General features: G+C 49.9%; 1 protein-coding gene and 2 non-coding genes across 5 annotated transcripts in view; 1 reads left to right on the forward strand and 2 right to left on the reverse strand.

The window, feature by feature from the left end:
* The window catches only part of ATG16L1 (autophagy related 16 like 1), a 43,589-nt gene that overhangs the window by 17,958 nt on the left and 6,204 nt on the right, over positions 1–19,427 (reverse strand). Inside the window, exons 3-10 of one of the 3 annotated variants that reach the window (XM_008275243.4) lie at positions 12,630–12,735; positions 11,998–12,071; positions 11,109–11,360; positions 8,638–8,703; positions 4,126–4,212; positions 3,443–3,499; positions 3,175–3,225; positions 2,488–2,590 (exon numbers count right to left, since the gene is read on the reverse strand). In XM_008275243.4, the coding sequence (XP_008273465.1) occupies positions 2,488–2,590; positions 3,175–3,225; positions 3,443–3,499; positions 4,126–4,212; positions 8,638–8,703; positions 11,109–11,360; positions 11,998–12,071; positions 12,630–12,735 (796 nt within the window). The remainder of the gene's footprint in view (positions 1–2,487; positions 2,591–3,174; positions 3,226–3,442; positions 3,500–4,125; positions 4,213–8,637; positions 8,704–11,108; positions 11,361–11,997; positions 12,072–12,629; positions 12,736–19,427) is intronic. The other 2 variants (XM_002721435.5, XM_008275244.4) reach the window with 2 other exon arrangements.
* On the forward strand, positions 83–207 carry LOC127487717 (small nucleolar RNA SNORA28). The gene has a single exon (XR_007914797.2). It is a non-coding gene; the product is annotated as a small nucleolar RNA SNORA28 (small nucleolar RNA).
* LOC127487719 (small Cajal body-specific RNA 6) lies at positions 1,478–1,749 on the reverse strand. Its single transcript, XR_007914799.1, has one exon. It is a non-coding gene; the product is annotated as a small Cajal body-specific RNA 6 (non-coding RNA).

The raw sequence follows: 19,427 nt of genomic DNA on the forward strand, positions 1-19,427 counted from the left end.
TTAAGCCTCTTTTGGTCCCCAAAAAATATTCCTCACTAGGTGGTGGTATTTAGCCTAATGGTTAAGAAACTGGTTAGACTACAAGCAACACTGTGGCAGACTGTCAAAACCATCTGATGCAATCTGCGCTTGCTATAGCAAGGAAGTCTAACCTACTCTGGTATTCTCTCTTCTGTGAGACTAGCTGTTACTTAAGACAGCATTAAAAAAAAAAAAAAAGAAAAGAAAGAAACTGGTCAGAATACCTACACCCCACAGCAGAATGCCTGGGTTTGATTCCCGGCTCCAGATTCCTGGTAACGCAGACCCCGGGAAGCAATGTTGATGGCTCAAGTAATTGGATTCTTGCCTCCCCCCGGGGAGATCTGGTCTGAGAGCCTGGCTCCTGGCCTGTTGCAGATATTTGAGGAGTGAACCAGTGGATGGGAGATTTCTATCTTACCCACCCACTACTCCCTCTCTGCCTGTCACATGGGAAAATAATTACTCATTAAATATTAGCTTACTACTAATTAATATTAAGTACTATGCAGCTGAAATAATACATTGAACATGGCCTCTTGTGCTACAGGAAGGTTTCCTGAGTCCCGACATAACTAGATGTTAGTTCTACTGCTAATCATCAGTGTTGCAGAATGGGACTCTAGGCAGTTCTTTCTGGAAACATGATGGCACAATGACCCCTGTCAAGTTTCTTTTTTCAAAAAGAACTTTTTTTTTTTTAAGAATATACTTGTGATCTACATTATACTCCAAGGCTTAATGCTCTGTCAGGTTCTTTGATCTCTTAAAGCCTTGGTTTGCTCTTACAAAAAGGTATTTGTGATCTAGGACTGCACCAGAACAGGCTTTCAGGAGCAGTTACTTCGGGAGAACCTGAGTTCTCCAGGGAAATTTCTGGGTGGGCTGAAACACACGGCCTGAAAAGATGGCGCTGGTGGAGAAGTGCACACAGGCAAAGAGCAGCCCACCATAGAATGGGAAGAGGAGGGAACAGGAGACTGCCCTACAAGGACCGTGGGGACTGGTCCAGAAACACGCTGGCTGGCATTGGCTGCAGACTGTTCCAGCGGGTGGGGAGAGAGCCGGCAACACCGGCAAATGGGCGACCTGATGATGCGGGCCGCCCAGGTGGTGGACCGGTGTTGTCAGCACTACTCTCTCCACTCCACCACGCACAGTGAGAACCTCCACAGTAAAGAGAACAAAAAGACCAGGAATCGCGGGTTATAAATATTCGATGATTAGGTGGGTCACTGTTCACCTGCCCAACAGGTCGTTTTGGGAAATAAAATCTGATGTTCACCAGGCTGAGGCTGGTATCTGAGATATTACTGACAGCAGTGATCCGGTGAACTGGGGACAATCAGCAGCATGTGTCAACCGACTTCTCACTTTCCCTCACAGCTGAAGCTGCACCCAGTGACACCCCTCACCCCATGGAGTTCCCTTCCTCGTCACGGTCCCTTCCTCCCAAGGTCTCAGATTGAAAACTTGAGATCACGCACTGTCACGCCGTGCCCGCCACTCGTCACGCTCCTCTGGACTCGGTTCTGTTGGATGATCGTCAGCTGTGAATTGCTCACTCGCAGAAACACACACTGACAAAATCCCAGTTATCAGCCGCTCCATTATCCCCCACACACGACTGGAGTGTGGCAGAAAGAGAAATGGGCTGCTGGGAGCTGAGGGCAAGGAAGCGACCGTGACATTCAGTGCAGTCAGACCTTTTACCAATCATCATCGACCTGTGAGGTGCCCGGCCCGCTGTGCAGTCACGGGAGGGCCCAGCGCCTCATCCAGAGGTGGCCCATCACTGCGTGGAGCTACCTACCTAGGAAGGTTCCTCCTCAGGCCTCAAGCTCTCAGGGCAGAATCCCACCTCATTCTTCACACGCAAGTCTTGCCTTGCTGGGAAAGTTGACCCTTTAACTCGCCCCTTCTGCCAAGTTCTGGGCCAATCCCAAGTCTTCAGTTCCACCTGCACCCCTGAGCCCTGACAGCCCCAAGCCAGGTGCTAATGTTCCCCTGGGTTGGTTCAACTGCGTTCACTTACTCCTGCTGGGACATGATTTTGTTAGTGCCAGGACCCAGCCCTGGCTCCAGGTGACATCCCTGTATTGCAGCAGCTTCTGAAGACTGAGCCTGATTCCACCACAGGCTCCTCGCGTCCAGAATTCACACAGCAAGGGCTACAACTCACAGAACAAAGAACTGTCCTCCTGGACCTGCGAGACAGATCGCTGGCTGCAATCTCAGGATAAGCCAGAACCAACCGCCCGCTACTCCCAAAGTGCTCACCACCACTACTCCCCCTGCCCCTTCCCTCACACCGAATCCTCTCTCAGCCAGTCCTGTGTCATACAGGGCCAGGCAAAACATATCAGTTCCTAAGAGGCCGATGCTGAGTCAAACAATGGAAAGCTGAGCTGCAGCAAGGCCGCCACCCTAGAAAGGCGGAAGGGGCTGGGGTCGCAGCATACTTACAAAGACACACAGGGCAGTGGTTGGCACCCTCACTTCTTTACCAGAACCCGGGTGAGCATCCACATGTTCCTGGGGGACTGGGAAGGAAGAGACTGAGCGTCTCCTAAGGAACAACACAAAGGCAAGCATTAGCCGGGGTGCACGGGTTCCCCGTTCATCAAGCCGTCAGAGGCTCGAGACAGCCTTGCCTGAGCTGCCTGCCCTTTCTCCTCTGGACCCTTCACATCAGACGGAGCCACCGAGTCAGCAGCATCCTCCCTCCGATGACTCTGGATGGGAGCCAGCATGTACCGCGCTCTCTTGCTCACTAACTCATGGATTTCAAAGCTCAACACTGCAAAGTGATCTTGAACAACAACTGCTGGGTCGTGTTCTTACTCTAACAGTACGTAGCTCAGTGGCAGCGCTTGGTGTTTTTGCACAACTACTTCAAGACGGCTTCCGTGCCCAGTCAGAATAGTCCTGAGCACACACTGTGATCAAAGCAGAGCGGAACACATGCCGAAAGAAAGCAGCGCGAGCGTGCCGGCCGCAGAGTCCAACCGGGCTGCCCACCTCGGGGGCGGCACATGCAGAGTGTCCTGGTTAGCATGTGGACACTGAGGACGGCGGGTAGCGCAGCGTGATCAGCGTAATTATCAATGACCAACACTCACATGCTGAGCTAGCAGAGGGTAACATTTTCACCTGGCAGCATCAGAAGAGGAATGATGTCCCAAAAGGGGAGACTCGGACAGACTAAAGGGAGAGGCCAGAGATCAGCACGCAGCAAGATTGAGAAAGGAAGTCGGGGGAAAAAAGGAAGAAGCTAAATGAAAGGCCGGAATTATGGCATCTGTACACTCTGCACCACGAAAACTCTGGTGTACATTTAAAAAAATAAAAAATCATGTACATACACTTAGGTACACTTATACACATTTTAAAAAGGAAAGGTGAAGGTCTTCTAACCTACCCAAAGATATTAGTGATAGAATCCAGAAGGCCTCCAGCAGGCTGCGAGAGTCGCTTACTAAAGAGGAGGGGAGGATAGGTTTAAACCTTAGAAACATTTGGCCCAAATAATCAGTCAATATAAACAGCCCACACAATCAGGTACCTGGGAGTACACTTCCCACAAGTTCCCAGACCCCAGCTGAGAGAAACCCAGCATAGCACTGAGCCACCAGGAAACAGGGAGAAGGGAGAAGGGAAACCCCAGTCTCAAAGTTATAAAAGAAACAAGGTTCCTCCGTATTAAGTCAATTTCCTTTGAAATAAAAGCCTTATACAGGGACTCTGTGACTTCAGTTTCTGGCTGTTAATAGCCAAGGCTCATCCTCTCGGTGCTGTTCTAGCTAGCACATCCTCGAGCCCTCCTAGGAATCAGAGCACAATGTGAACAATCACTCTGCTTCATGCCGTTTAACTATCTTGTAGGGAGCCTCTGCTTGGTTTTAAATTTAGATACACGAGGTGCCAGTGCCGTGCTTCCCTCCCATTAACCGGAAAGGTACAGCCGGCTCCACTCCGTCACAGCCCCAGGTGCGACTGTGCAGGGCCTGGGTGCACCTGGCCACATTATTCAGCTGTGTCCACCACGTGCTTGGTCAACGCATTCCTGGGCTCTCCTTGTCCCTGCCCGAGCCGTCGACTTACGTGGCTGCTCTGCTGACGGCTCGCACGGGAGAGGTCTCCTCAGTGTGGTCAGAGGCTTCATCCACGAGGACTTCAATGTCATCGTCCCTACAAAGAAGGGCACGAGGTTGCTTTCCTGATTCTGCTAGACAGGAGGTTTGTGAAGCGTCTGTCTTGCACACACCGACACCATCACAAACATGCCATGTGACATGGGTAGGGGTTCTCTGGAGAAAAGAAGCTGCCCCTGTCTGGGAGACACTGCAGGGAGTATCTAACCCATTCAAAATCAATCCCCGATCCCAACGGAGAATAACTGTCAGAGAGAGTGGTTCATCTGGGTGTAGACAGCTCCCACTTGGAACACAGGCAACAGTCTGTTAAGTCCACACCCACACAGCCAGCGCTAAGCTGGACTTGTCCATCAGTAGTGGACTTCACAGCTAAAGTGCTACGGTGCTCACCCCAACCAGCTCCCCTAAGCAGGGACTGAGGGTGGGATGGTTAGAGCTGCAGAGGTCAGGGGACAGGGTAGGGAGAATTCAGATGAACGAGACACTGCTAACAGGACCTTGAAATCAGCGGTTACATTTAACAACCTAGTTTCAAGTGTTATTTTAAAAACCAGAAAAGCAAAATCTAAACATTATTCACTTTTGACTGGGAATTTTATGCCTATGTTTAAACTCTCTGCTTCTGACACTCCGGAAAATCTGGTTTAAATGATATGAGCAAGTCACAGGAACACGCTCCTTTTGCTGCTTATCCCTCGACTCACAGCGCCTCTGCAATTCCCCTTCCTCCAAACACTCAATAGGCCATGTCTATCCTGTTTGGGGGAAGGCAAGTCATTATTTTGGTCTGAACGACCTCCTACTAAATTGCAATCTTCCTGGAGAAGTAAATAATAAAATAACAACCCCAGACTTCATTACCTACTGTTTGAATAAGAACTTGAAAACAAGATTTTTCCTTTCCTTTTCAAGATTTATTTTATTTATTTGAAAGACAGAGTTACAGAGAAAGGTAGAGCCAGAGAGAGATCTTCCTTCCACTAGTTCACATCCCAAATGACTGTAACGGCCAGAGCTGAGCTGATCTGAAGCCAGGAGCTTCTTCTCAGTCTCCCATGTGGGTACAGGGGTCCAGTAGTTGGGCATCTTCTACTGCTTTCCCAGGCCATAGCAGAGAGCTGGATCAGAAGTGGAGCAGCCAGGACTTGAACTGGTGCCCACATGGGATGCCGGCGCTGCAGGACTGGGCTTTAACCTGCTGTGCCATAGCACCGTCCCCCAGATTTTTTTCCTTTTCTATGATTAATTATCTGGATTATGTAAATATATACTTAAGAATTTGTCAGCAAGCAAATTAAACCACGTCAAAGTAAATTTACTGTCCCTGGCTATTTATTCTAGGATTTTGTGTAACTGTGCCACATCCTTGACCAGGATGTAGAAGAGAACGCAGGCAGGCAGCGACGATGAGGACAAGGCCCGGCTTACTTCCCCCTCAGCCTTCACGCAGTTCTAGGTTTGGGACAGGAGGAGGAAAAAGAGGGCAAGGGGAGCAAATAAGACCTGAACTTGTGACAATCTCTCTTTGGTTTTATGGTCACAATGACAAGTAGATGGAACTGCACACAAGCCCAAGACCACAATATCTGATGTGATTTTCCAATTGATTACTAAAATCCTACAACACTGCCCATGTACTCTGACTAGAAATCCCTTCACTGGGAAGCAGATTAAGAACAGCCCTTTTGGCCGGTGCCGCGGCTCACTAGGCTAATCCTCCGCCTGCGGTGCCGGCACCCCAGGTTCTAGTCCCAGTCGGGGCGCTGGATTCTGTCCCGGTTGCTCCTCTTCCAGTCCAGCTCTCTGCTGTGGCCTGGGAGTGCAGTGAAGGATGGCCCAAGTGCTTGGACTGTGCGCCTGCATGGGAGACCAGGAGAAGCACCTGGCTCCTGGCTTCGGATCAGTGCAGTGTGCTGGCTGTGGCGGCCATTTGGGGGTGAACCAACAGAAAAAGGAAGACTCTCTGTCTCTCTCTCTCACTATCCACTCTGCCTGTAAAAAAAAAAAAAAAAAAAAAGGAACAGCCCTTTCTAGGCAGCAACCCCAGGTCTGCATCCACCCAGCGCCTTCTTGTGTGATCCAGGGCAGCATGCTCACTCTGCCTGAACTGGGCCACGCCCACTCAGACAAGTGACACTTTGTAAGGAATCAAAGTAAACAGATCAACTGTTCATGGTTTTGGGAAAATGCATGATGTTAGTTTTCCATTTCTGTGGGTAGAACATACACACATCAAAAGCAAAGGCTTGGAGAGCAGCATCGCGGTACAGAGGGTTAAGCTACTGCCTGCGATGACTGCATCCCATACAGGCACTGGTTTGTGTCCCAGCTACTCCACTTCACAACCAGCTCCCTGCTAAAAGCAGTGGAAGATGGCCCAAATGTCTGGGCCCATGCCACCCACATGGGGCTTGCGGACAATCTCTTGGCTCCTGGTTTCTGCTTGGCCCAGCCCCGAGCTTTGCGGCCATCTAGGAAGTGAACCAGTGGATCAAAGATCTCTGTCTCTCCCTCTCTAACTCTGCCTTTCAAGTAAATACAAAAATTCAAACAAAGGCATAGTACAATAACCCTTCTTCTCTCATAAATTAAGACTTTGGTTGATGGATTATTCTGCTCTGAATTTAATCCACTCCTTGCACTTATCAGGATGCAATCAACATTTCAAAAAATAGCGAATAATTCTAAACCTATATTCCAAAACTATTTTTCAACAGTAAAAAAAATTCCTGGGGTCAGCACCGTGGCGCACTAGGTTAATCCTCCACCTGCGGCGCCGGCATCCCATATGGGCACTGGATTCTAGTCCTGGTTGCTCCTCTTCCAGTCCAGCTCTCTGCTGCGGCCTGGGAAGGCAGTGGAGGATGGCCCAAGTACTTGGGTCCCTGCACCCACTCCTAAGCCAATTGTGACCATAGGCCCAAGGAGAGGCAGAAAACTGATCAAAGTGTCAACAGGAAACAGTGAGGGAGCCAGGTGTGCAGGCTGCAAGAAGTTAGAATTCACACTCACCCTGAGTGGGAGGAACAGGAACAACTTTTTGGAAGGTAATTTGGCAACATTCGGTAAATTCCAAAAGCTTTCACCAATCAAATTTTACTTTCAAGAATCCTTCCCAGTAAGCGATCAGAAATACAGGATTTATGAGCAATTAGAAGTCACCAAAACACAACTAAAATGATCAATGAGGCTATTACTTTGAAATGGTGGTAGATTTATGTGTTTTTTTTTTTTTTTTTTTTTTTTTTTAAAGATTTGAAAGGCAGTTCCACAGCAGAGGGCAGGGGTTGGGGAGGGGAGCAGGGGGAGAGAGTTCTTCCATCTGTTGGTTTACTCCCCAGATGTCCTCAACAACCTGGGCTGGGCCAGGCTGAAGCCAAGAGCCAGGAGCTCTGAGTCTCTAACGTGGGTAGCAGGGACCCAAGCACCTGAATCATTATTGGCTGTCTTAGGCACAGCAGCAGGGAGCTAGAGTGGAAACCAACACTCTGATACGGGAGGCTGGCATCACAGGCGGCATAACCCACTACTCCCCAGGACTGAAGGGTATGGATAGCAGGGCTAGGTCATATATTTTTAATTTTTCTGTTCATCTCTCTCCCTTCCTTCCTTTCTTCGTTAAACTTATCTTTTTTTAAACTATTTATTCTGGGGGCCGGCATCCCATGTGGGTGCTGGTTTGAGACCCGGCTGCTTCACTTCCGATCCAACTTTCTGCTATGATGTGGGAAGGCAGTAGAAGATGCCCAAGTCCTTGGGCCCATGCACCTGCGTGGGAGACCCGAAGAAGCTCCTGGCTCCTGGCTTCGGATTGGTGCAGCTCCGGCCATTGTGGCCATCTGGGGAGTGAACCAGCGGATGGAAGACCTCTCTCTTTCTCTGCCTCTCCTCTCTCTGTGTAACTCTGACTTTCAAGCAAAATAAATAAATCTTAAAAAGAAAAAAAAAACCCTATTTATTCATTTATTTGACAGTCAGAGTTACAGAGAGACAGAGAGAGGGGTCTTCCATCTGCGGGTTTAGTCCCCAGATAGCCACAATGGTGTGGATCCAAAGCCAGGAGCCAGGAGCCTCTTCCGGGTCTCCCACGCAGGTGCAGGGGCCCGAGGACTTGGGCCATCTTCCACTGCTTTCCCAGGCCATGGCAGAGAGCTGGATCGGAAGTGGAGCAGCCGGGACTAGAACCGGTGCCCATATGGGAATCCAACACTGTAGGCAATTACTCTGTCCACTGTGCCACAGCGCCAGCCCCTTACTTTAGCCGGGACGCGAACCAGCACTTACACGGGATGCTAGTGTTGCAGGTGGAGCGCCATAATGCCGGCCCCAGTTTTTATTTTCTAAACAGTTTCCCTTCTAACATCTGTGAGACACTTTTCTAGAAATAAAAACATTACAATGCCATGAAAGAAGAGCCAAACCACTAGGAGCCTGCTCTGCTTTGCTTAGCTCTACTTACTGCTCCACCGGCAGAGGCTCCTTTGCGGCTTCCGCGAGCTCCTTCTGCAGCCGGGCTTGCCGCCGCCTATTTAAAAGAAAAACATTTATGTCTGCTCAACAAAAGCATGGGATTTTGACTCTCAATAAACTACTAGTTCTGATAACATATTCAAATACTCAGCACATTTAAAATAACCACGGGCAAAGATACCCAAATTCCCAAACCCAGAACGTCAACGAGGCTCCCTATGATGAAGAGTAAGGCCGGAGGAGCAATCGCATTGGACCGCGGTGACCTAGCCAAGGAGAGGGCCTGTCGGGGCCAGGGCCTCTGGGATGGAAGGTCTTCAGGTTGACCGAGGGCCAGGTGTGGGCCTGACTGGGCTTGTTACAGCCAACAGCACACAGCACCAACACGACCACAGCACGAAGTAGTAGTGAGACTCGCTCAGGACTTATTCCCGCGTGGCACTGTTTACTGTACAGATCTGAACTCAGTACTCCTCCTAACAGCCCTCTGAGGGAAGCGGGCGTTCTGTGGTACCCGAGAGGGACTATTCCGGGATCAGTCACAGACACCAAAACCCACAGTGCTCAGAGGAATATTCACACTTAATCTATTCAAATTTCCTATATGTTTTATTTTCTTTTTAAAAATGTTTTTGTTTTATTTTCTTATTATAAACTTTTTAAGAATTGTCTTTGGATTACTTCTAATACAGTCTAAAATGTCAATGCTGCATAAAGTTATACTTTTTCAAAGGACAAAGACAAGGAAAAGTCTGCAAGCTCAGCACAAATTTTGTAAATAGTTTTGATCCATGGTGGGCTGAACCCGTGGACGTGGAACTCACGGACAGGGCTGACTGTACTATTATTTCCTTCTCACAGCTGCGGATCGATGAGGTATAATGAGATTCTTGAATCTCCAGGGTGAACACAGTATGTCAGCAGCGCCCCCACCATCTATTCACTCACTGTGGGGTCCCTTTCTCAGGTATCACGCTCTTGTCTGCACTAGGCCTGTCCTACGATCACTCCCTGGCACTTCTGCTCTAGCTGCGGTGTCCTCCCCAGGCGGAAGCCCTTCCATTTAGAACTTTAGCACTGCTGTAGAGCTCCAACCAAGGGCCATGCTGCAATTGAAAACAAGGCAAAGAGCGAGCCAGAGCACATGAGCAAGGAAGAGCAAGACCTCTCATTTACTCCCCAAACACCTGCAACAGCCAGCACTGGGCCAGGCCAAAGTCAGGAGCGCCAAATTTAGGACTCAGGTGTGGGTGGTAGGACCGAAGTGCCTGAGCATTGCCTACTGCCTCGGTGAACTATTAGCAGGAAGCCGGAATCAGGAGCAGAGCTGGTGGTGTAACCCACGGACCCTGATATGGGGTGTGGGAATCACAGGTGTCACCTTGACCCTCGCACCAAATGTCCATCCAATTAATTTCTTTTAAGCTCCTATCATAATGCTAATTTTCAACATGGGACAAACTACTCCAGAAAACCTATCAGAATCTTGGGGAAGGGTAAGTGTGTAGCTCAAAAAAGTGGCATGGTGGGTGAGGCCTCCACCTGCGAGGCCAGCATCCACGTGGGCACCAGTTCGTGTCCCACCTGCTCCATTTCCCACCCAGCTCCCTGTTAATGGCCTGGGAAAAGCAGCAGAAGATGGTCAAAGTGTTTGGGCCCCTGTCCACCACGTGGGAGACCCAGTGATGCAAGATCTTGCTTTCTGTCTTTCCCTCTAATTCTGACTTTCAAATAAATAAATAAATAAATCTCCCTCTGCAAAAAAAGGAAGAGTATATTATCCTCTTTATAACTGGAAGCTAAAAATGTAAGTTCTTTAGGACAAATTAAGTTCTACAGGACAAGTTACAAAAACAAAATGATTTGCCAACATTTTCTTAGTTGGGAGAGACAATCTTGGAACTGTCTTTGAGAAAAAAGCAGAATCTCAGTGGGCGTGTATGCTTAACACTAACCTAAAGAAAGGTGCTTGCTAGCAGTCTGTCTCAGATCTGTTCTCGTTCTGCAAGGCAGGGGGTTAAAATTCACCTAGCGTCACAGAAGAAACCAACACCTGTAGTACGTCTGGTCTTCATCAGTCTAGGTCAAAGACCATGTCCTACCTTCTTTATTTTTAAAAATTTACTGTATTTACTTGAAAGGCAGAGTGACACAGAAAAAAAGAGAGAGAGTGCAAGAGAGCGGGTGAGGGAGGAAGGGAGAGGGAAAGAGGAAAAGGGGCAGGGAGAGAGAAAGAGATCTTCTACCTGCTGGTTCACTCCCCAAACGGCCACATGGGGCTGCTCAGCTGTACCAATATCCCTGTAATGTTAATTTATTTTATAGCCACAACGTCCAATGCTCTTCATGTGTTTTTCTCTGCTCACTGTAGGTAGAACTGCCAAGTGTGTTTGCTTCTTCTCAAAGAACTAAACTCGCCTTTACTGAACACGGAAACCACCAACTGTGGACTGAGCCCACCTGGAGTCCTTCTCATTCTCTGCGTTGAGGCGATTGGCTTCCTGGGCTTTCTCAGCCATCCACCGGGTGACCAGCTCCTGGTTCTCCTCCGTGGTTTTCCTCAGTTTCTCCTCCAAGGCAGTGAACGTGATCTGCAGGGCATCATATTCATCCTTCAGGGTCTGATTGGCTATTTCCAGGTCCTGAAGCTTAGTCCGCAGATCCAGGCACTCGGTCTCCAGGTCAGAGATAGTCTGCAAGCATTCTGCAATTCTGAAAGCATGACATTGGAGGAGGAACGGTGCCTCACCAGGGCCCTGCACAGCACTCCCTGCATGAGCCCCGTTAGCCGGGAGGAACATCAGGCCTGTCTATTCCATCTCCTCGCCAGGCCCAGCCTGGTGGCTTACAGAAACTCCCTTCAGAATCGGAAGGGAGCTGGCGCTCCGCTGGAGTGGTCAAAGGACTTCCCAGTCTGGAAACGCTGCGTGTTTCACCAGCTCTACAATCCCTTTTGTGGGTCCTGAGCCAATCCTCTGCCATTCTCAGCCTTTACGTAAGGAGACCCAGGCTCCCTGCCACCTCTAAAGTACAAGAATTTGGGAGTTCCCACTTCTCTTGTTTGCCAGGAACGAGTCCCGGTCACAAACACAACCCTGTCCCCACTCCCAAGGGTCATGCACTTGGATACTGTGGCCTTCCCTCCACGCCAGGAAGACGCCAGTTCCCACGCACAGTGGCCACAGGAGAGCTTGCATGGGGCACTTGCGTGGGCCAGTTTTCTTCCCTAGGGGATGCCAGTAGCCCAGGGGCACTGTCCTTGCCTCTTCCTTCTCAGAGCTCATGCCCTGCAACAAAGCCTGTGTGGCTGCTGCCCGCCATGGGCCCGGGGGGCGAGGTCTCTACTCACTTTGCCTCATTCACCTGCATCTCCCGGTCCTTCTGCTGCATCTGGTTATTCAGGTCGATCACCAGCTGAGCTAACTGGGAGAGAAAGAACACTCTCATGAGTAGGAGATTCAGACCTCACGTGGAAATCACATCGCGGGTGACTTTTTAAGGAGCTCATGGGGTTGGGCAAAGGCACCGAGAACCAGGCTGGGTGGCAGCGAGGAGCAGCAGGTGTGCATGGACCACTGCTAGGTGGCCACCAGGTTCCGATGCAGGACAGACAGGACTTGATTCTTTCTAATGCGTGTTTCTGGGATATCAGGGTCCACACGCAGCAGCCTGAAGGCATTAGTAAAACCTGCCGTGGAGCAGGCAAGCTGTCTCATTTGTTAGTTTCTCCACTTGTGTCTCACACCACCTCTGAAGCACCTAACTGGGTAGTTCTCTTACTGGCTCTCCGTCCTGCTGACGGGCCTCACTTTGCCTGGATTTTCTTATTCAGTTTCCTCCACTCTCACTTCTATAGAAAGTTTGTGACGCCAAATTTAGCTAAGACTGTTGTAAATTCCCAGAAGTACCTACTCCTCTTCCCTGACCACCCCCAACCAGGCGCGAGAGCATTATATCGATGAGGAGCGAGGCAATCTTTACCTCCCCACGTTTCTTGTGTAATTCAGTCAGCTCTTCTTGGTGTTTAATTCTCAGCTGGGCCATTTCTTGCAGCTGGCTGTCATTCCATGCACTATCATGTCCAGGACTAGCTCACCAGCCAGGTGAAGAAAACATGCCAAGAGAGGGAGAAAAATCAGAGACCAAATCTGTCCAATCAGGCAGTGGAACGGCAACTCCAGGATCTCCAACCCGGACATGTCAGCGTATTCCTCCAATCACCCTGGTGTCCCCAGCAGCTGCAGTCATGAGCCACGAAAAGCAGAGTAGAGCGAGAGCCACGACACAGCAAACAGAAGCACTAAGTCATGGCGGGAGCTACCTTCCGAGCAGAGTGCAGGTGAACACAGAGAAGCCAGCAGGGCCCACTCACTCCCAAGCATCTGAGTGCCAACCATGTACCAGGCACTGTCCATGGTGCTGGCAGGAGACAAAGCTTTGCTCTCATGCAGCTGGCAAGCAATCAGGAGCAGATGGACAATAAACAATTGAGAAACCGGGAGTGCTCTGTGCTGCAGAGGAAGTTCAAGCAGGGGAGAGGAGACACGACAACGGGGGCCTACTTTGTGTAGGCCAGTCAATGAGGGCTTCTGAGAAAGTAACGCATGACCAGAGACCAGAACGACACACGGAACAAGCCCTGGCGGAGGCTCAGGGCCAGTACACCAGGTGGGCAGTTGTGCTTTGAGCAATGACTCCCGTTTTAAAAGGATGGCTAGGGCTGCTGTACGCCAAGGGTGAAAACAAAGAAACCAGGAAGCAGACTCTGCTTAGCTCACACATGAGAGGGTGTGGCTTGGACCATGGTGTAAAAACAGCGGAGGTGGAGAGATGCGGTCAGAGTCTACACCTGTCCTGGACAGGTGACCATGCGACAGGCCTGGGAATTGCACATGGGGTGTGGAGAGAGTCGAGGGGGACTTAAGGCCTTTAATGAAAGGTAGGTGGCAGAACTTGGGGGTAGGGGAACAGGTTTGGGAGTTCTAAAGTGCTCAGCTACGAACACAGAGTGCACCTGCCAGGCAGAGATCGGTTGCTCGAGTCTGAATGTCAAGGACAGTGCTATGCTAGATGCTGACACACAGAAGCAGGCAGCAAAGAAATGTACCTGAAGTCATGGAAGTGAGCTCAGACCACCTCAAGCTGTCAATACAGTTTTGAAACCTTGCCAAGAGTTGGCACATGTCAGAAACAGCAGCAGATGACTAGAATGTTGTATTTATAGCTTAATAGGTGGGGGAGGTCTTAGCTAGAGCTATAATGAGCTTTGTCAGACTACTGAGTATTTGACACCATCACCCAGGGAAAGCTGGCAGAGGGAGAAAAGACAGCTGGACTACCTGCAAGAACAAGGGAGAACCGCCCAGTCCACACAGCCTAGAATATAATCAGATGGAGGAAGTATAGTAGCTCTCCCAATTTCACCTTCCATCTCTACATGTACTTTGTTGTTGATGAAGTTTTATCTATGTATTTGAAAGGTAGAGTGACAGCAAGATATTCCATCCACTGGTTCACTTCCCAAATAGCCACAACAGCCAGGGATGGGCCATCATCCACTGTCTTCCCAGGTGCACCAGCAGTTATCTGATTGGAAACAGAGCAGCCAGGACGTGAACTGATGCTCTTAGATGGGACGCCAGCACAAGCGGCAGGCTAACCCACTGGGCCACGTGTATTTTTTTTAAGATTTAAGATTTATTTATTTGAGAGGTAGAGTTACAGACATAGAAGGGGAGAGACAGGGAGAAAGGTCTTCCATCCGCAGGTTCACTCCCCAAATGGCCACAACTGCTGCAGCTGGGCCAATCTGAAGCCAGGAGCCTCCTCCGGATCTCCCATGCAGGTGCAGGGGCCCAAGCGCTTGGGCCATCTTCCACTGCTTTCCTAGGCCACAGCAAAAAGTTGGATCGAAAGTGGAGCTGCTGGGACTAGAACCGGTGCCCATATGGGATGCCGGCACTGCAGGCAGAGGGTTAACTTACTGCACCACAGCGTCAGCCCCACATGTATTCTTTTTTTTTTTTTTTGGACAGGCAGAGTGGACAGTGAGAGAGAGAAAGAGAAAGAGAAAGAGAAAGGTCTTCCTTTGCCGTTGGTTCACCCTCCAATGGCCGCTGCAGCTGGTGCACTGTGCTGATCCGAAGGCAGGAGCCAGGTACTTATCCTGCTCTCCCATGGGGTGCAGGGCCCAAGCACTTGGGCCACAGCAGAGAGCTGGCCTGGAAGAGGGGCAACTGGGACAGAATCCGGCGCCCCGACCGGGACTAGAACTCGGTGTGCCGGCGCCGCAGGCGGAGGATCAGCCTAGTGAGCCGCGGCCCCACATGTATTCTTATTATACATCTAAGCACAAACTAGTTCTTCGTTCGTTCTTCATGCTTGGTGGAACTTCCTGAATCTTAGCTCAGAAATTAGAATACAGAAAACACTTAACGTGAAACCACCTTAAATGAAAAGGATTAAAGTATCAGACAGTTAATTAGGTGTGAGTGACTAGGGAGGGGCCACAAAACCCTCATCCAGTAGAGGTATGGGGACCCTGGCTTTTGCTAGGACTCAATCAAGACCACCCACTTTGCAGTGTAACTCGTGGGTGAAATACCCTGACGAAATGGGAGTTCAACCAACTACAAGTTTGTAGCCTCATGCACAGTGAGCACAAAGGCATCCAACTACCAGTTGTCGATCACAAATGCCAATCATGATCAAAATGGCTGTATCACTAGTCAACGCCCCTTATTCTTTAGGGACAGAGCCCCAAGGGGGCCAGTGCTGTGGCAAAGCTGTGCTATTGCTATTGCCCGCAGTGCTGACATCCCATATGGGCCCTGGTTTGAGTCTCTGCTGCTCCACTTCTGATCCAGTGCCCTGCTAATGAACTTGAGAAAGCAGCAGAGGATGGCCAAAGTCCTTGGACCCCTGCAGCCACATGGTGACCTAGAAGAAGCTCCTGGCTTCGGTTTGGCCCAGCCCTGGCCACTGCTGTCATTTTGGGAGTGAACCATCAGATGGAAGACTCCGGTCTTCTTTGTCTCTGATTCCACCTTTCAAATAAATTAAAAAAAAAAAAAAAAAAAAAAAAAAAAAATTAAAGGTCCCAAACTAGGAAAAAAAAGGTTGCCAATGCTCTCAAACAGTTCAGCAGGCTTTGGCTCTACGATCCCTGTTTTCAGTCTCTAATTCCAAAAAAAGGAACACAGACCCAAAAAAAAAAAAAAAAAAAAAAAGGAACAGACTAGCAAGTGGCAAAATATCAAATGCTTACTTTAAAAAAAGAAATGTGGGGTAAGCAAAGATGTGGTCCCTCCTTCCAAGAAGCAGCCACTCTGCATGACTGATTCCTGAAAGGCAAACAGCTTCATCCCGTGTTCAACAGGCAGAGCCCCCGGGAAAGAAGGGCTGCCCTCTGAGGGGCACTTCAGCAGAGACAGGAGCAGGCGTTCCCAGGAAGGCCCAGGGCTTAGTCTCAGGATGCTAAGACACAGAACTGCTAGGGACCAAAGCAAGGAGCAGGTCATTCACGCTGCTCAAGACAGAGGACAAGTCTTTCACAGTGCACTAACAAGGGAACCGTTTCGGGGTCCCGCCCACAGGGGCTCTGCTCCGCCAGCAAGGCCCGGCAGTCTGCCATTTCTAGCTGGCTTACAGAACTGAGCAGCAGGGCGGGGCACAAATCTAAGAACCAACTACAGAATTTCTTAGAACAGCTCAATGGGCCCCGCCCCTAGAATTTCTGACACTTGTTGGCACAGTGGTACTGAGCCCTGAAGTAGCAGATGACGGCTTAAGTATCCGGGTCTCTGCTACCCACGTGGGAGGCCCTGATGGAGTTCCCGCTCCTGGCCCCGGGGGCATCTGGGGGATGAACCAGCAGATGGAGATCCCGCTGCTGCTCTGCCTTTCAAATACAACCAAGCTTACAACAACAACCTAAGAAAACTTTAAAAAAAGGGGGGGGGGTTTATTTTATGTATTTGAAAGGCAGCATGAGAGAGAAAGGAGAGGGGCCGGATACCAAGGGGAAAGGAACCATGGACGGCTGATGGACGACGAGGATCCCGCTAATGGAAACCAGGCAGTCAGGAGGACAGCTCATTACGGACAATGCTTGTGGGAAAGGAAAGCTCTCCAATGGAAAGACCAGTCCAGTGAAATTCAGCCAGAACTGCCAAGCAAATGCCCTTCATTGACAAACACAAGATGCAGGAAGACAGTCATCAAGCACCAGGGGACTCGAGTGGCACAGTGGCTTGAGCTGCCGCTTGGAGTGCCTGCATTCTCCATCAGAGGCTTTTCTGCTAACGGGCCTGGGGAAGCAGTGGAGGATGGCCCAAGGATCTGGGCCCTGCCACCCATGTGGGAGACCTGCAAGAAGCTCCTGGCTCCTGCCTTCAGTCTAGCCCAGCCCTGGCTGTTGTGGCCACCTGGGGAGCCCACTAGCAGATGGAAAATGCCTCTCTCAAATCTTTTTTCAAAAACAGTTTTCAAGTGGTTGAATTTAAATAAGAAAGATGAAATACCATCATCTACATTCAACATTAATAAGAACACGCAACTATGATCTTAATGACCACAGAAGGCCTCTCGGGGCCACAGCCACAACGGGTGCCATCTGCTAGTAAGCGAGGACGGAAGCCAGGACGGGCCACACCAGCTGTTCCAAGAGATCTCCCCTCCCCCCACTCTGTCCACACTCAGGAGCTTCCCTTGCCAGGCCAGCAAACATGGACGGCAGGCAGCTTATCCAGATTCAAATTCAGGGTTAAATGAAGCAGTATCTACTGTCTCCATTCTCTTTTTCCTAAAATCTTAAGTTACCAACCTTGTTTTCACAATTCCTAAATATGCAAAAGTGTGTAATTTTTTTTAAAGATTTATTTATTTATGTGAAAGGCAGACTTACAGAGAGGCAGAGGCAGAGAGAGTAAGAGGTGTCTTCCATCCGCTGGTTCACTCCCCAGATGGCCGCAATGGCCAGAGCTATGCCGCTCTGCAGCCAGGAGGCAGGAGCTTCTTCTGGGTCTCCCAAGTGGGTGCAGGGGCCCAAGGACCTGGGCCATCATCTACTGCTTTCCCAGGCCATAGCAGAGAGCTGGATTGGAAGAGGAGCAGCTGGGACTAGAACTGGTGCTCATATGGGATGCCGGCACTGCAGGCTGCGGTTTTACCTGCTATGCCACAGCACCAGCCCCCAAAGTATGTAGATTTTAAAGCAATATTGGGCACTGCTTTCATACGAACCACCAAATTTAATATTCAACCATCATGAACACTTCAAAAAAAAGGAGACTCCAGAATAAACCCACTTAAGCTGCTTTGGATTTCAGATTTTTTTTTTGCCCATCATCCTTAATTAAAAAAAATACACATTGGCTGGCGCCGCGGCTCAATAGGCTAATCCTCTGCCTGCGGTGCCGGCACCCAGGGTTCTAGTTCCGGTCGGGGCACCAGATTCTGTCCCAGTTGCCCCTCTTCCAGGCCAGCTCTCTGCTGTGGCCTAGGAGTGTAGTGGAGGATGGCCCAAGTCCTTGGGCCCTGCACCAGCGTAGGAGACCAGGAGAAGCACCTGGCTCCTGCCTTTGGATCGGCGCGGTGTGCCAGCCGCAGCGCACTGGCCGCAACGGCCATTGGAGGGTGAACCAACGTCAAAGGAAGACATTTCTCTCTGTCTCTCCCTCACAGTCCACTCTGTCAGAAAAAAAAAATACACAGTATGCATTGGTGTAGCGTGGTTAAGACGCCACTTAGGGGGGCAGCATTGTGGCACACTGAGTGAAGCCCCTGCCCACAAAACTGGCATCCAGGTGATGGTTCAAGTCCCGGTTGCTCCACTCCCCATCCAGCTACTCACTCATGTGCCTGGGAAAGCAATGGAAGATGACCCAAGTACTTGGGCCCCTGCCATCCACATGGGAGACTGACGGAGTTCAGGCTCTTGGCTTCTGTTGCGGGCATTTGGGGAGTGAACCATTGGATTGAAGATTTTGGTCTTTCCCTCTTTCTCTGTAACTCTTTCAAATAAAGTAAGGAAAAAAAAAAAGATGCCACTCGGATGTCTGCACCCCACATTGGAGTGCCAGGGTTTAAATCCCACCCCAGCTCCAGATTCTGGCTTCTTGCCTATGCACACCTTGGGAAGTAAGAGGTGAGGCTCCAGCAATTAACTGGGTCCCTGCCACCAATGGATGAGACCTGCATTGGGTTCACCCAGCCCCACCTGTTGCAGGCATCTGGGAGATCTTTCTGCCTGCCTCCCCTCTGCCTTTCAAGCAAATCAGAGACCCACAGCAGGGATCGGTGCTGTGGCTTAGTAGGTTAAGCCTCAGCCTGCGGTGCCGGCATCCCATAAAGGCACCAATTTTTGAGTGCCAGTTGCTCCTCCTCTGACCAGCTCCCTGCTTATGACTTGGGAAATGCAGCAGAAGACGGCCCAAGTGCTTGGGCCCCTGCACCCACATGGAAGACCTGGAAAAAGCTCCTGGCTCCTGACTTCAGACTGGCCAGCTCCAGCCACTACAGCATTTGGGGAGTGGCGAGCTCCCTCTGTCTCTCCCTTTCCTTCTCTATAACTCTGCCTCTCAAATAAATAAATAAATCTTAAAAAAAAAAAAAAAAAAAAGAGAAAACAATGGCCCACATATGGCCCATAAACATATCAAACATCCCACTCAAATGTACGTGTGTATTTAATAAGGCTTACCCTTTAAATAAAAAAATATAAAGCTTGTTGCAGCTCATCTCTTGGGATAATAGAGCTGAAAATTCAAAGAGTGCAGG

Source organism: Oryctolagus cuniculus, chromosome 3 (genome assembly GCF_964237555.1).
Source record: "Oryctolagus cuniculus chromosome 3, mOryCun1.1, whole genome shotgun sequence".
NCBI lineage: Eukaryota > Metazoa > Chordata > Mammalia > Lagomorpha > Leporidae > Oryctolagus > Oryctolagus cuniculus.